The sequence below is a fragment of the Heloderma suspectum genome, chromosome 1 (genome assembly GCF_057233095.1).
Source record: "Heloderma suspectum isolate Gila_16-S chromosome 1, 16-S_ref, whole genome shotgun sequence".
NCBI classification, from domain to species: domain Eukaryota; kingdom Metazoa; phylum Chordata; class Lepidosauria; order Squamata; family Helodermatidae; genus Heloderma; species Heloderma suspectum.
This window is the reverse complement of record NC_139458.1, coordinates 119,480,583-119,498,358: the sequence shown is the minus strand read 5'-3', so window position 1 is coordinate 119,498,358 and position 17,776 is coordinate 119,480,583. Positions and strand designations below refer to the sequence as shown.

At 39.8% G+C, this 17,776-nt stretch overlaps 1 protein-coding gene across 1 annotated transcript in view; it reads left to right on the top strand.

Annotated features, from left to right (window-relative positions):
* PLEKHA7 (pleckstrin homology domain containing A7) overlaps positions 1-17,776 on the top strand; it is a 297,172-nt gene that overhangs the window by 257,401 nt on the left and 21,995 nt on the right. The window contains exons 18-25 of the mRNA XM_084855029.1: positions 237-386; positions 1,459-1,560; positions 3,541-3,649; positions 4,125-4,366; positions 5,465-5,653; positions 5,814-5,931; positions 6,954-7,033; positions 7,654-7,854. Coding sequence (XP_084711155.1) covers positions 237-386; positions 1,459-1,560; positions 3,541-3,649; positions 4,125-4,366; positions 5,465-5,653; positions 5,814-5,931; positions 6,954-7,033; positions 7,654-7,854 — 1,191 coding nt within the window. The remainder of the gene's footprint in view (positions 1-236; positions 387-1,458; positions 1,561-3,540; positions 3,650-4,124; positions 4,367-5,464; positions 5,654-5,813; positions 5,932-6,953; positions 7,034-7,653; positions 7,855-17,776) is intronic.

Sequence of the window (17,776 nt, the reverse complement as noted above, 5' to 3'; positions counted from 1 at the left end):
TTAAGCAGCTGAAGTTATTTCCTTTTTGCTTAAATTTCCCCAGAATTTTGTCCTTTTGACAGACCAAGTATCCACAATATTAGGTATACTAACTTTAACAAAGAATTAGAAGAAAGTGGGGAAGATGTACATATACATTTTCAGAGGTAAAGGATTATTATACATGTATATAAAATTTTTCTTTAAATTTGATTAAATCTGTTGCTTTTTCTTTTTTTTAACATTCTTTTCTTTAGGATCAATTGGAATCTGTCTTGGAAGTGTTACATAGGCAGATGGAACAATACAAAGACCAACCACAACACACAGAAAAAATTTCATACCAGCAGAAACTTTTGCAGGAGGATCTGATACATATTCGGGCTGAAATATCCAAAGTATCTACAGTAAGTAATTGGTGTTCCTAAAATCCATCAGAAGAGTTAACTTTTAGACAAAGGGTTTAGCACCAAATCACTTCAGTGCAATTTCCATGTTGGGTCTACTGAAATGGATGAAAGCTATAAAGGGCTTAGTTGGACTGCAGTTGTATTGATATTTACTTTAATATTTAATAGGTCTACTTTGGCCATGTAAAACAGAAGTGCAAAGCCAAGAAGATGCTAAAATAAGTTTACATTCGTGTGTGTGGGGGGATTAATTATTCTGTCAAATGTTATGCTTTCACAATATCTAACCAAGATTTTAAAAGAACAGTAATGACTCCTGTCCTTTAAAACCTGGACTAAGACGACCCTGGCTTCAGCAAAGCGCTTGAGTATGTCTTTAAGACCTGGTTTGCATGTAACGAGGAACCACCATGGGTGCTTTTCCCATGGGGTTTCTCATTGCAGCGGCAGCCATTTTGAATATTTGAGCCACAGCAGGGGTTGTTGGGGTGGTTGTTGTTTCATGCCACTCTGACCAGGGTGGGTGGTTGGAGTGGTTAACAAGCCACCCAAAACCCATGGGCTGTTTTGGGGTTGCAGGTGGCTTGTTAACCATTCCAACAACCCACCCTCGCCAGGTTCTCATGTAAAAGCAAGCCTTGGGGTGCCCCGCCACAGCGTGAATATTCAAAATGGCAGTGGCTGCCACAACAAAAAGCCCCACAGGGAAATTCACCCACGGTGGCTTCTCGTCACATGTGAACTAGGCGTGAACTAGGCTGTCTCAGTAGACAGGCCATTCATTTCTGCTTTATGGTTCGCTCTTTCTTTCTTTCTTTCTTTCTTTCTTTCTTTCTTTCTTTCTTTCTTTCCAGTCTATCCATATATACTTTTTTAAAAGCCCCTTTGATTTCACTGAGAGTCACACCCAAGTAAATATCATACGTATAGGATTGTAGCCCAGAGTACATTTGTTTGTGGTCTACAGTTGCATAAAGTACTTGCTTGGATTCTTAGACTAGCCAGTAGTATTTTATAGCTTTTACTGCTTATGACAGAGTAAAACTGAGTATTTTGTCTTTACCAACAGGAAATGGAAAATGCTTGGAATGAATATCTGAAATTGGAAAAAGATGTAAACCAGCTGAAGCAAGCCTTACAGAAACAGATGAATAGATCATTTTTTTCTCAGGTGAGGTGATTTTCAGCTTCATGGCTTAAGTTTTTGCCCAGTTTGTCAAAACACTTTGGCAGTAAGTGATATCTTGCCCCAATGTGAGATCTAATTATTGAGGTAAATGTGGGGCTTTCCCTGTGGAGAACTGCATATGCAGATTGTGCTGGGAACAGGTTACCTTATGAGCCTGCCAAGTTTGCAATCAGCATCTGCAGCTCTCCTCTGATCAGGTAAATGCTGTGAGATTGGCAAGTACCATGACAGGGCCTTTTCTGTGATGACCCTACATTTTTGGGCCACCTTCACCCAGGAAGTGTGTATGGCCCCCTCTGTTCTGGCCTTTAGGAGGATTTTAAATGACCCTGCCTTTCCACCCCACCCCGCCCTTGAAAAATTGCTTCAGGTGGGGACAATTGTCAATAAAGAAGTGAATGGGCACTTAACAATTTACACACACACCATTTTCCTATTTCTAATCCTCTTTCCCAAGTGACTTTTTCCCCTAGGAGGTTTTAAAAGCATGTTTACAAATGCAGATATGCACTTTAAACCCAGTGGCAGGGTGAGATGCTTGAAGGGGCAATGAGGAGCATGGAAACAGGCAAGGAAAGGATTGCTGCTTCTCCTCATCATGTTGCTTTTCAAGAAGAGGCACCTCACACTCCCTGCAAAGCTCTGGACCCTACTGAGCTATGTGTGATATGTATGGCTGAATTGGTGACACCCTTTCCCTCTGCACACATGGAAATGGAAATCCTTTACCCCCACACAGGCCTCTTTGGAGCTCATTTATTTCTTGCACAATTTTATTCTGATGTAGGGAAATTGCCACCTCCTTGACCTCAGTCTAGTTCTAGTCTTCTGGAGGCATGTCATAAAATCATATCCTGACTTAAATATCTATAACATCATAAACATAATAGTTCAGAATATATGTTTTCATTTGGGGCTTCATAACAATCATGTAGGAGGTCTAGGAAAGATCCTCTGCCTGAGGCCTCAGAATGCAGCTTCCAGTCAGCATAAATGGTACTACTGGTCTGATTCAGTATAAGGTAGCTTGATGTGTTTCGATGTTCATTTAGACTTGTTACATAGAGTTACAATATTCTTATTTCTTTGTTTTATATTCATGCTGGTATTGGGATTTGGATGGAAGAAATAATTAAAGTTAGGATGTCATATGTTATACAGAAGTTAATCAATAGATTAGAGTTCATCTCAAGGATCAAATGGCGTGGTTCAAAGGTTTAAGCAGATTCCGCCTTCCATATTTGTTTTTTAAATTGCTAAATCACTTTTCCGCTTTATGCTACTGAAGGTGGCTTGCAAATCATTTAAAATCTTAAATAATAAAACGTTCTGCAGATTCATACACAAATCAAACTGGGGTGTTGTTGCTTTTTTAAAAGCATATCAAACTGGGATAGAAATTCAAATGCCTGTGAAGTCAGAAATTTTTTCACTTTGCTCACAAAACTGTAAAAAGATGAGAGTTTATTGGGACCTCTTCACTCTCTACCAAAAGATGTGGTGACAGGATAAGCTTATGGTATAAATACTTAAAAACTACTATGTTATTATTTTTATGTACCTGAGAATAAAGAAATTGATTAGCAAAATCATAATTGTACGTGCATTTAATTTATCTCTTTCTAGTCTTTCATCTGCCCAGCTGCATTAGTGCAACATAAGCCTATTATCAGTAGGGTTCTGCAGCAGGGAGGTAGCCCCAATAGTTATTGTTGCCCTGGAGCTGGAACAAGGACCACTGTGCCTCCTTCCATAAACTTGTGCACTGCCCGCCAGCCCTGTTCTTATGACTCAAAGGATCAGTCCCTTAAAATGTTAAATGATGTAAGAGTTCTCACTTTTACATGCTGTTTCGTAGCAAAGACAAAAATATCCGATATTTCCATTTTGTGTTTGTATAACCAATGTTGATTCTCTTTCGTCATCCCACCCCCCCCACAACTTGTCTTTACTAATTATTAGGAGAAAGCGCAAATGCAAAAAGATTTATGGAGAATTGAAGATGTTACAGCTGGCCTAAGTGCAAATAAATCCAACTATAAAGTCATCATAGAATCTATAAAGAATCCAGGTAAGAATAGCTGAATGCAGAAATTACAGATTATATCTACTAATCAAAATATTCCTGAATCTGCAGATTTATGTTTGCATGAAATTTGGCAAACATGTACTTCCTACCAGTTTTTAGCCCAATGATATTTGCATCACAGAAGCATCTCACTGGCTCACTTCTAATACCATGGAAGGTAGTCCTGCTTTTTGCCATTTTTGCCAGTTTTTGTAGCAAAAGCCTATCACTTTCACTTACGACAATTTTTTTCATGCTTTCTCATCGCTTATATCTCATTAGCTTTACAATAAATAACCTGCGGATGTCCATTGGGCTTAGAGTTACTAGAGCTAGAACACTGTATGCCTTTCTATCTCCAAAAACAATTCAATAAATATTAAGGTGCAGTATCTAAATCTAAATGTTATACATGTACAACTGGATTCCTTAGTGTTTCTGATCTACATCTGTGTGTAATGTGTGTTCACTTTTGCAGAAAGAAAAACAGTGCCTTCATTTTCAAATCCCCTAGTGCCTTCATTATCATCTACTCTCATGTCAACAGACAGCAAACTTTCTACTCAGCGAAGTCCACCGCCATCTAGTCCTGTCAAGCCCTGTTTGGAAGTCAGACTTTTTCCTCAGCCTTATGCACAGCCTAGAATGTTCTCTCCATCCCAACAAATGAAAAAAGTTGAGCCTCCAATCCAGTCACCAGTAAAATTAAAGCCAAAGTTTGTAAGTGTCATAACTACAGTATCTTGTAATTAATTGGATAAATATATCTGGGAATGGGGTTTCTTTGCGCATACAAGCCTGATAGGAATTAGATAATATCTCATCCTGGTTCTCGTTACATTAAATTTGTGAAGCTCTTGATTGTGATAATGCAATGCCCTGACTTAACTAGTCAGTGCTGCTTAATACAGACAGGCAAATGAGGAAATCACGAAGAAACACTCTTGCAAAAATGCATAGGCTGTTAACCTTCAAGTCCTGCACATTATTTTCTATGATTTAAGCCGGTGATAAAAAAACAAAGATGCGCAGGTCGATAAGAAAAAAAATCCACAGTTCAGCAATACCAACCAAAATGCCACAAAAGAGCGTGCAAGCTTTCGGGTTTGCAGAACTCTTCATCAGGTTAGCATATAGGTGCTAGATGGTACAAAAAGCGGGGGTGCGGGAGGGGAGGAATCAAAGTACAAAGATTAGGCCAGGTGTTGTGGCTATGAGGCGTGCAGCTTAGACTCAGTCTCAAGATGGAGATTGTAGACTGAATGAATTAGTCAGTGGTTGGTGTTTCAGGTATCAGATTATACCTAGCATTCTCTGACAAAGAATCAATGGCTCACCCTCATTTCCGAAAACATAAAGGCCAACTGTAACTCAGATCTGTCTCCTTCCTTGGGCACAAGACACAGATTCCTGTGTTGGCAGAGAGCAGAAGTAAAGAGAAACATGACAGTCTTTATATTAGCAAAGCTGAAGATTAATTTTAGGTGGTGCATTAGATAAAAAAGTCAGTTGAAGCCAAATTGTGTAATATTACCTTGTGGTTAGAGGGAATAGAACCCGCAGAATGCAAAGCCCCTCTTCAGGTTGTAAAAAATCATCTTCCTCTGGTGGTAGATTCTCTTCTGAATGTCTACCAGGGTGAGAGCTTTTCCCCCTCTGGTGAGCTTCCTCTCCCTACCCCAGGTTCTCCATGAGTTGCAACGCTTGTGAGGACAGGCAAAGTCCCTTACTGTTTTACCATCTTACACATGTTAAAATGGGTTCTCTTAATCAGCAACAACTCTGAAGGAGACCTTTGCTTTTTTAACACTGTATCAGGAAGATGAAGCACCACCAAGACCTCCTCTTCCACAGTTGTACAGTCCTGATGACCACCCACCAGCCATCCCACCTCTTCCCAGGGAAACCACTGTCATCAGGCATACATCAGTGCGGGGTCTGAAACGTCAGTCAGATGAAAGAAAACGAGACCGTGAACTAGGGCAGTATGTGAATGGAGATTACAGGGTAAGTATTCAACCCCAGATTTTGAAATGTATTTGTACTGCTTCAAACATTATTGTATCTTTAATATGTGGTTAGCACAGGGAGACAGTATTCTAACAGAATTATGAAAATGTATCCTATATTTTTGTAATCTCATTTCATCAAGTATTCATCTGTATAGGTAGAACTTCGCTCGTATGTGAGTGAACCTGAATTGGCAACAATAGGCAGTGATTTGAGCCACCCTTCCGTTGGTGTTCTAGGTACTGACAATAGATACCAAACATTACCTAGCAGAGGTAAGTCAAGAGAATGACTTTTTTATATCTTATAAGAATGCATCTGTAGTGGCTTTGATGTGCTGTGTAGAGATTTTAGGACCTTGATGGTAATTCCTATTTACTCCTATTTGATTTGTGATTGTGTTGGAATTCCACAAGATACTTAGAGGGTTGGACCAGAAGGGTCCTGATCGAATCCCATCCTTAATGCATTGTATTAGTTCTCTTTGCAGACTAACCCACATGATACAGATGATGACATCCTAGAAGCAGAGGGCTGTAGTAAGCATGGTGACCCACACCAAACATTCAATGAACATAGTTCAGTGAACAGTTGACTAAAACATCGCGATCAGGACCCCACAATGCAGTGCCCATGGGTGCCATGGGTCCCCAACATGGCATGAAGGGGTCCCCAATGTGGCACCCTCAGGCATCTGCAAAACTTTGCAGCAGCATTTATTAAAGAGCTGTTGCAGTGTCCAATAGACACAAAACAAAAGTTTTTTATGAATAAGATGCAGCTTAAACAAGCAGACGCCAAAGTGATAATCCAATAGATAGCTCAAATGTGGGGAACATAAAAAACAAACAAACAACCACCCATGGTTGCTAAATAGTTTGAGCAAGGAGAGAACAACTTCCTGGCTCCAGATAGAATTAATTTCATCTTGACCTTCCACCAAACATGCCTAAGAAAAACTTTTCTTGGCCTTCTTGCTCATGTTCACCACACTTTTTATCCATCTTGTGAATAGGTCATACTCAAAGCTAATAGGAAACTTCAAGCAGGAGAAGTTTGAAGTGGGGGAAAAAAAGCAAAGAAGAGTAACCTGAATGATTTCAAGTCTTTCAGACAGATTGTGTTCATATAATAATGAATTTTAATCACTGGGACATAATGGCTGGTATTCTCATAATAAAAGGTCCTGTAGACTCTTTTTGGAAAGAGTGATCACAAAACCTAGACTTAGAAAGCAGCATCTGCATCTCTTCCTAAGCACAATTTTACTTAAAAGGCTTGTTTTTCCTTTGTAAAGGATTATCTGGCTCAACTTCCAAAATCCATCAGTCATCAACAGCTTCATCATATGCAACACTTCGAAGAGACGGTTCCAAGGTAACTTTACATGATTGTTTATGGATGCCAGATCTTTTTTTAACAATACAATTAATCACTTTGTATTCTGTTTTAGTATTTGATAATACACTGGAGTTTAAGATAAGATAAATCACCAGATGGATTACCTTGACTATATCACATGTTCAGCCACAGCCTGGGACAGGCATGTGGATATAGATTCCTCTTTAACATAGGCTTATAGTTATTGCAGCTCCAATTGTCAGAATTATTCATTACCTATCCCTCTTCTGAAAAACAAGTGCTTGTAAATAATCCAGTGTGTGTCTATTGTCAAGAAGGAGGTTACACTTTCTCTCCATAATGATATTCTTCCTCTCTAGAAATTTAGGCCAATGTTTTTCTTCTTACAGTAGAATTGCAAACTACAACACTAATCTTACAAACACAAATCTTTCAAACACAAGACAAACTGACCGTTTTCAGCATCAGTTTACATGGAAAAAACAAAGTGAAGGATTGGTGGCAGTCTTCAGCCTTTTACATTGCATTGTCTAAAGTAAATAGAACTAGTCCAAAGTATGTAGGCTATAGTTCGGAATCCTAGTATAATTTTTTGAAATGTTAATTACGACATATATTTTATTCACTTTTTACAGGAGAGACCAAAGAGTGCCTTGGAACGTTTATACTCTGGAGACCACCAAAGAGGCAAGATGAGTGCCGAGGAACAACTAGAAAGAATGAAGCGACATCAAAAGGCATTAGTTCGTGAACGCAAGAGAACTCTTGGTCAAGGAGAAAGACAGTCTGTCTCGTCGCGATCATTCATCCGACCTGTTTCTGCAGACATAGGCTCAGTATGTTAGACATGCCTTAAAAGGACTAGACTAAAAATATGATCTGTAGCTTCTCTAGTAAGCACTTTTATTTGAGAGTGCATGACACCTTGTATTATTTAATTATATTATAGTGTTATATCAGTTTCTGGAGTGTGAATAACAGAAAATGGCTTTTAATTATAAGTAGTCAGAGCTTAATGTAGTAGGTGCAGAAGTAAATTGACATAAAAGTATAGCAAGAAGAAACAAGAATTTCCTGGAATGCATTCAGTTATGGATATTGGGTTGGTCTTGACTTCCCCCCCACCAATAGACTCAAACTATGCTATGAAAGCAGAATAAGTTTTTTTTTCTGATTGCACCATAAAAGAATGAGCCCCTTAGATGATGTTAGGTACTGCAGTAAAAAAAAAAATATTTCAAGTTTAGTAAGTTTAGTATACCATAGTTGCTATGGTTCTATCAAATAAAGATTTTTAAAAGTAGGATTTGACAAATGTTATATATTAACTATTAAGCATAGAAACAAATTTAACAGATGTTTATACAGCTGCTAATATCCCCTTATAATTTATGTTTCAGATTACTAGAATATTCTAGCAAGACTCTGCATTCAGTTAGAGAAAAATAAATTATTTCAAAGGTTAAATGCAGAATTAAATATAAACATATATGATTCAATTTGGGCAACTAACCAAAGCAGCCCTTACCAGTATAGTAGGATTTATTTCCAAGGAATGGCCATGATCCAAAGAGAATTCCATGCTGAGACGAAACTTCACTTGCAGTTTTTGGTACAGCAGCCTTCATTGGCAAAGAGAGAGAATGAGGGTGCAATCCGATGCCTGATTAGACAGGAAAAGGCCCTACAATTCCCAGCATTTCCAGCCAGCATGGCTGACTGAGAAATGCTGGGAGTTGTAGGATTTTTTTCTGTCTAAAGATACATAGGATTGCACTCTAAGTTGCTTTTGTATCTGTGACAGAAGCAGTGAGCAAAGGTCTCAGTGCATGTGCTGTTTTTTGCTCATATGCATATCACATCTTTGAATCCCAACCACCCTGTTTAGGATCAGGGTAGCAGGCTACCGTCTTAAACATGTTTACATGGAAATAATCTTATCTTATTTCAATTGGATTTTCTTCCAGTATTTGGCCTCAATCCAGTGTAAAGTTAAGACCATATAAGACCTGTTGAATTCTGGGATTTAAGCTCATTCTGCATGTTCCAAGTGATGCTCTGAATGCTTCCCTTTCTGGAATGTGTCCATTGAGAATATTGATCCAAAAGAGAAAGCAGAAATGAGAATCAATTTAAAATTAAAGGAATATGCTATTCGATATAGATTTTAAATGTGAATTATAGCCATGGGAATTTTTAAAAGAAACCATAAATGTCACTTCTGAAAATAGCCTTGGAGTATGCCAGATTGTAGCCAACGTGTTTAGGATTGTGAGAAATTCAAGAGGCGTAGCTCTACTAGTCTGTAGCAGCAAAATCAACAAAGACTTGCACATTTATTGTAGCATAAGCTTTTGTGGACCAGAGCCCAGTACATCAGATGTAAAAAGTGACCATCTATGAGCCAAACTAGAAGATGCATTAATAGCGTACTCCTATACCCACTTTCCTAGGAATAAGTCCCATTGAACTCAATGGCACTTACCTCTCAGTAGACATGTATAGGATTGCACTCTAAAAGGCTAAATGTATTTCATATAATCATAGAATAGTAGGGTTGGAAGGGGCCTATAAGACCATCAACTCCAACCCCCTGCTCAGTGCAGGAATCCCAGTCAAAGCATCCCGGACAGATGGCTGTCCAGCCTTGTCTTGAATGCCTCCAGTGTGGGAGAGCCCACCACTTCCCTATGGAATTGGTTCCATTGTTGTATTGCTCTAACAATCAGGACATTTTTCCTGATGTTCAGCAAGAATCTGGCTTCCTGTAACTTGAGCCCATTATCCCGTGTCCTTCACTGTGGGATGATCAGGAAGAGATCCTGGCCTTCCTCTGTGTGACAACCTTTCAAGTACTTGAAGAGCGCTATCCTATCTCCCCCCAGTCTTCTCTTCTCAAGGCTAAACGTGCCCAGTTCTTTCAGTCTCTCCTCATAGGGCTTTGTTTCCAGGCCCCTGATCAGCTTTGTTGCCCTCCTCTGAACCCTCTCCAGTTTGTCTGCATCCTTCTTAAAGTGTGGTGCCCAGCAGTGGACACAGTACTCCAGATGAGGCGTAACCAGTGCTGAGTAGAGGGGAACTAGTACTTCACGTGATTTGAAAGCTATGCTTCTATGAATGCAGCCCAAAAGAGCATTTGCCTTTTTTGCAGCCACATCACATTGTTGGCTCATATTCAGCTTGTGATCAACAACAATTCCAAGATCCTTCTCACTTGTAGTATTGTTGAGCCAAGTATCCCCCATCTTGTAACTGTGCATTTGGTTTCTTTTTCCTAGGTGCAGAACTACGCATTTATCCCTGTTAAATTTCATTCTGTTGTTTTCTGCCCAGTGCTCCAGCTCATCAAGATCACTTTGAATGTTGTTTCTGTCTTCCAGAGTATTAGCTATCCCTCCCAATTTGTGTCATCTTCAGATTTGATCAGCATTCCCTGCACCTCCTCCTCCAAGTCATTCATAAAAATGTTGAAGAGCACTGGGCCCAGGACTGAGCCCTGCGGTACCCAACTTGTTACCTCTCCCCAGTTTCAGAAGATCCTACTGATGAGCTCTTTGAGTCCGATTCAGTAGCCAATCCACCTGAAAGTTGTTTCATCTAGCCCACTTTGAGCTAGTTTGCTCATCAGGATATCATGGGGCACTTTGTCAAAAGCTTTGCTGAAGTCAAGGTATATTATGTCCACAGCATTCCCACAGTCCACAAGGGAGGTGACCTGATCAAAAAATGAGATCAGATTCATCTGGCAGGATTTGTTCTTGACAAATCCATGTTGGCTTCGAGTAATCACTGCATGGTTTTCAAGGTGCTTACAGATGGATTGCTTTATCATCTGCTCCAGAATTTTCCCAGGGCTTGATGTCAAACTGACTGGTCTGTAGTTCCCAGGTTCCTCCTTTTTATCCTTTTTGAAGATAGGGACAATATTAGCCCTCCTCCAGTCATCTGGCACTTCACCCGTCCTCCTGATTGCTCAAAGAGAATAGACAGTGGTTCTGAGAGTTCTTCTGCCAGTTCCTTTATTACTCTTGGATGCAGTTCATTTGGCCCTGGAGATTGGAACTCATTCAAAGTAATTAGGTATTCCTTGACCATATGCCTATTGATCTCAAGCTGCAGTCCTGCCCCTTCATCCTGTACTTTGCCTTTGCCAGTGGGACCTTTTTTTCTTCTTGGAATTGTTTGTAATTGTGCCTTTAGAATTTCCTTTTTTTAAAACTCCCACCCATCCTGGACTACTTTTCTCATTAGAGTTGCTTGCCATGAGACCTTACTTATTATTGTTCTGAGTTTATTAAAACTGGCTTTCCTAAAATCCAGGGTACACGTTTGGCTTCACTCTGCTTTTGCTTCCTTTAGAACCAAGAACTCAAGTATAACATGGTCACTTTCCCCCAGAGTTCAAGAACTGCTACTTTATCCATTAAGTCATCTCTTTTGGTTAGGATCAAGTCAAGGATAGTCGATCCTCTAGTTCCTTCTTCCACTTTCTGTAGGAGGAAGTTATCAGCAACACAAGTCAGGAATTTCTTGGAGAGGCTATGTTTTGCAGAATTTGTCTCCCAAGAAATATCAGGGAAATTGAAGTCCCCCATTACTATTGCATCATGCTTCCTTGAAACATTGGCAATTTGCTTTTCACAAGTTTCATCCTCGTCTTCTTGGTTGGCTGGCTGGTAGTAGACTCCAACCACCATGTTCCTTTTATTCTTTGCGCCATTTATTTTAACCCAGATACTCTCAATGGGGCTACCAAGCTCATCGTCCTGTATTTCTGTGCAGAGATCAGTATTTTTAACATATACTGCAACTCCACCACCCTTTCTGTTCCGCCTGTTCTTTTTGAACAAGTTATATCCTTCAATTGCTGTATTCCAGTCATTGGAGTCATCCCACCAAGTTTCCGTTACACCTATCAAGTCATAATTTCCCTCCCGTATTAAGCGTTCAAGTTCGTTCTGTTTGTTTCCCATACTCTAGGCATTGTTATATAGACATTGAAGACCATGTGCTTTATAGTCTGGCTTTCTACCGTCATGTTTTTGAAGACTATTATTGGGCGCTATTAGAACTGTTCTCTCTGTTGTGGTGCATGAGCCTTCATCCATTGCTACCCACAACTTTACGTCTCCCTCCCCGGTAGGATTCCGTTTAAAGCCCTCCTGATGAAATTCTTCATGCTGTGGTCAAACACATTCTTCCAAGCCCTTGTGCGGTGCAACCCATCCCTTGCCAAAAGTCTGTCTTCCAGGAAGTATAGCCTGTGGACCCAGAATCCAAATCTCTTGCGTCAGCATCACCTTCATATCCAGTCGTTCACCCAGAGTATTTCTCTTTCCCTTTCTATCCCTCTTCTAACCACTGGAAGGATGGATGAAAAAACTATCTGGGCCCCAAAGTCCTTGAGTTTCCTTCCCAAAGCTTCAAAGTCTGATGTGATTTCTTCGTAGCTCTGCTTGGTGGTATCATTTGTTCCCACATGGATGAGAAGAAAGGGATACCTGTCAGTAGGCTTTATGAGTGTAGGCGACCCTTCAGTCACGTCTTTAATCCATCCTCCTGGGAGACAGCATACCTGAAGAGTCCATGGGTCGTTGTGACATATTTGGGTTTCTATCCCATGCAGCAGGGAGTCTCCCAGTACTACTACTCTTCTCTTGTTGTTGTAGGCCTTGGTTTCATTGCCTCTGCTTGGCTGACTTTCAGCCTCTTGTTCACTCTCATGCAGCGTCCCCTGTAATTCTTCCTCTGCAGGCTGTCCTCCAGTCTCATCCTCAAATACCTGGAAACGGTTCCATAGTTCCACTGCTTCCACTAGTGCAGAGTGGCTCCTAGTTCTTCTGCCCCTAACTGTCACCCTTTTCCAAGGAGCACCCTCTACTTTATTTTTCCTTGCCTCAACATTTTCCTCTTCTGCCTCAGCTTGCTGTTGCTATTCTAGCTTCTTTACTTCTCTTTGGTGCTGTAGTTCCACCGTTCTGTCTCAGAACTCTTCGTCTCTTATTCCCTGGAGGGTCGACACTCGCTTCTCCAGTCTTCTTACCTTTTCTTGCAACAGTGTATTTAACATGTCAGAGTTTGTTTATTGAAATAGCAGCTCGGCGGGGGGGGGGGGGGAGAGAGAGAGAGAGAGAGAGAAATTGATTGTCAGGCAATGCAAGAGATAACTGTAGGTGAGTTACAGTGAGCAGAGTCCAATGGTGGTGCTTATTCCCCTGCCGATTCTCTTACACCTCACCAATTCCATTGTGCAAGCAGCCCCCACCCCTTGCACAATGTCAATTTCGTGTTTCTGGGGCAATGAGTGGAAATGTTCATTTCTGGAAGGAGGCAGGTCGGCAGAGCACATTTCCACGCATTTTGGGGCTTCCTCTAGGAAGTGCTCTCCCTTGTATAAGCAGTGGGTCCTGCTTGTGCAACAGAATTAGTGGGATCCACTGCTTGCAGAAGGGAATTGATGGGCGGAAGGGAATTGGCAGGGGTGTCAGTGCCCCTGTTGGAATCTGCCCAATGCTGTGCATAGGTCTCACAAACACAAGTTCCAATTAGTGTGAGTGTGACCCACTCTTGATTTAGCAGCCATTGATAGCGCAATAGGAGATAAATAGCAAAAGAGTGATACTTTCCCCATAAGGTAAAGGTAAAGGTGTCCCCAACCAGTCGTGTCTGACTCTAGGGTGCGGTGCTCATCCCCGTTTCTAAGCCGAAGAGCCAGTGCTGTCCGAAGACGCTTCCGTGGTCATGTGGCCGGCATGACTGAACACCGAGGTGCACGGAACGCTGTTACCTTTCCTGCCAAAGCAGTACCTATTTATCTACTTGCAATTTCTTGCTTTCGAACTGCTAGGTTGGCAGAAGCTGGGACTGAAGATGGGAGCTCACTCCGTCACGCAGCACTTGGGTCTCGAATTGCTGTCCTGCCGACCTTCCAGTCTGCAGTTCAGCGTCTTAACCACTAAGCCACCGCGGCCCATAAGCACCGCGGCCTATATTTATAAAATATTTATATTTTCCCCATATAAACTAGTTATTGCAAGGATTTGTTCAGCATCAGATTTGCTAATGAATTCCAGTTCCTTGGCTTCATACTAAAGTTTCATTTTGAAATCTTTTTGTTGGGGCGCAGGAATTCCAAGGTCTATTGCAGCCTTCTCTGAAATGGTGCTCTCCAAATGTGTTCAACCACTGCTGGGGATGATGGGAATTGTAGTCCAACATCTCTGGAGGGTGCATAGAAAAGGCTGGTCTATAGTATTTTTTGGAAGACTGAAATGCTCCTCCACTGGTTTTTGAGTTACCATATTTAATGACTGATTTGTGTCCATATAGTCTTGTTCCTAGAATCTGATCTGTTTGGCTTTTGCAAATGACAAAATGGAATTTTTGACAGATCGCTTTAGTTCTTGATGGTATCACTGATGTTTTTTGATTCCATGATGATGTTGCTCTCAGCTAAAACTTCTCTAATGCCTTATCACAGATCTAAAGCCCAACTGAAAAAATATTCTTCCCTCTCACAGCCATGGGTGGTAGACTTCTTCCTGCTTACAGCTACCCCATCCCCATCCTCAAGCAACAATGAGCCACCTTAACAGTGCGCAACAGATTTCAGTGCCAACTCCGTTTCCATATTTACTTCATGCTGATTTGATCTTGTATTAATCTTGATTGGATTTTGTATTCTCTTGTGCTTTCCATAATACTGTGACACACTTTTTGCCTCACTTTGTAAAAACAAGGGATCATTGTTTTGTTTTTTCTCTTTGTTCTTATGGTGAGCTCTGATCCACAAAAGCTTATGTCACAATACATTTGTTAGTCTTCCAGGTGCCACAGGACTCTTTACTGTCTAGTCATGTGATTATAACATGAGGGATTTGCACAGTCACTGCAACATTATTTTTCTTTGTTTTTGTCTTCTCCTTTTTGGTACGTTAGAACTATAGAATGCTCATCACCTGCCTAATTCATTGCACAAGGTCTCTTGCTTTTAGAGTTGTCACTCATCATGGCTTTTTTATTTGTTTTTAAAATTTCTAATTATTTTAAACAATTTCTAACTAGACTACTCAGTTTCTGCCAGGCTTAATTGCATTTTAGTAGCTTTTCGTTAAATTTCTACTGGGTATTTTGTTTTTGTTGGGGGTGTTTCCCTTTAACCTTTTCATTCCCATTTTAAATAGTTGTTTAGTTGCACTAATTTGCAATTCACTTACCAGTTGTTAATTTACTAAATACACATGTGGGCTCTTAAGGGACCTGGTGTGCTCAGATTTATACATTTGCAGTCTCACTTTTATTAAGTAATAGTATAAAATGTTTAGGAAAAGTAAAGCCCTGCCATATTCATGTTTTTAAGTAGCAGATTTTAAAACTTATTTTAAAAAACTGTATGGCGCTTGCACACATTTTTATTTCTAATGCAAACATTTCATAACTTTTTAACAATTTAAACAAATAACTTTACATATTTGCATGCCATATTGGTCTGTGTTCTTGCTGTAAAAGATAAAAATGGCACAGTATGGCCCAGAAGAAAATGTTTCCTAGAGATCTGTTCTTCATGTGTCCAAAGGGCTTCAGTGCACAAAAAGTAATGTTTGATAGCACAATTTACAGCACGATAATAATGTAGCAGCCAAAATGGTAAACAATGAAATATGTAATTAGTGTGCACAGTTTATAACATTGCATACATTATATGTGTAAATCTACTTTTAATACAATGCACTGATATTTTTTTAAAAGATCACTTTTTAAATGTAGTATGACATTGAAATGTTGAGCAGAATACATGGATTTGTCATTTAATTTTGATGTAAAAGATTCCGTATCAACACCAATAAACATGCTTCCTAATACTGAATTTCACGTTTTTCTTACAATATAGAATTAATTTAGAATTAATATTGTATTTATATGGTTCATATTCTTGCAATCAGGCCTGGTCTGAACATTGAGTAGATATCTGGTTACGGTGCACTTTAATTGTGAAGAAGATTGTATTTTTTCCCTTGAAAACATTTTTTAAGTCTCCCATTTTTTATTTGAGTGGCATCTTCCTTTAAGCAGCATTGTTCATATTCCTAACAAATGCAAATATTTGATATGTTTTGAGTGAAAAATAAAGAGCTTGTGCATGAATAGTATTCCCCCCCAAAAAAAACAATGGGTTGAATCCAGAGTGTCCCTTCCGCGAACCGAAAGCTTCTTTCAACTAATGGAAGGGATTGAGATCCAGCAGAGGTTCCTCCTGGAAGAAGAGGGAATGCAGTTTTTGCCAATTCTCCATGCAGCCTCCCATGCCATCTCTCACATTCTAGAGGATCCCCCAGCCTTCCAAAACAGTTTTACAGGGGGCTACAGAGGGTGGGAGAAAACTCTGAAAAGTACCTCCCCTCTCTTCTTCAAGCAGAATTCTGCTCATGCGGACTCTGGATCCAACCTTACATTGAGGCAAAAGCTTGAAAAACAATGTCTTCCACTTTGTATGCTGTATACAAATATGTATACAGTATATGAATATGCTGTAATGACGCATTTTCTCTCTCAGTGAAGTTAACTTTTGAGGGGAGATTTATGTCATTAAGAACTCTGGGGGAAAGTAAACTAGTTTATTGTTTTCAGTGCTGCACATTCATAGCAAAATTTTGATGCTTCAGGAGCTGGGATGTCATTGTATGATATAAGTACTTGTAGTATTGGATGAGAAGATAAATTACCCAATTAGGTTTGAGACCTTACAGACTTAATTCAGAGAGCTGCTATGGATTTTTGCAAAGACCTGTACACGCTCACCAAGACTTCACTTTATTTCTTCTTGGAACGGCAAGCCCAGTTGCTGTATCACAAACTGCTTTTGAAGCTCTCCCATTCCAAAAGCTCTTTGCCATGTAGTATGATGGGAGGGCTGTTTGAGCAACACAGGTCCAAAAACCCAGTAGGCATGTGATTCTCTGGATTGTAGCCTATGGATTGAAATTGCATATTCAGCTGAGAGGGAAATAACATGCATCACATTTTCAAATTTCTATTCCAAAAAGTTGTTTGTTAAAGATTTACTGTGTAAAGACACTTGATTGTTTTGTGAAGAGTTGTATGATTAGTGTATCTTATTTTGAGGATGGTTTAACACCCAATTTAAGCTATAGTAAATGTAATATACATTTGGAGGTTTTAAAACACATTTTCAAGTGTGCTTGAGATAAATAGTAGGATTATGTTTTAATTTATTTTGAACTAAGAAGAGCAAACGTACAATACTTTTGAAGTCTGCTATATGTTATATGCCTCAATCTGACAATTGATCAGAATAAACAGTGCCCAATGTTCTCATTTTCAAAGATACTTAAAAACTGAGGACTTTGTGAATGAGTGTAGTGTGCTTGAAAAAATTAAGTGATATTATATAAAACATAGTGACTCGTTTTAATGGACAGTTTTCTAGACCATGTGATTTATGGAGCACATCTCCAAGCCAAACACACTGCTAGAAAGGTGTGTCATGAAATCATTGTTTTGGCACATAATTCATGCAAGTTGTTTTATCAGTATAACAACAGATTATTTTCCCTAGATGGTGGACCTGCATGGGGTACTCACTCTTTTAAGCCAGCAGTGAGCTATAGTATCCCTCAAGACCTACAAGGTTTTTTTTTAAAAAGCAGCCCTTGCAAGAGAAATCTTGCTTCCCAGTCTAAATACATCTACGTGAAAAAAGGCCCTATTGATTTAAACAGGATTTTTTTATAGGTAAGT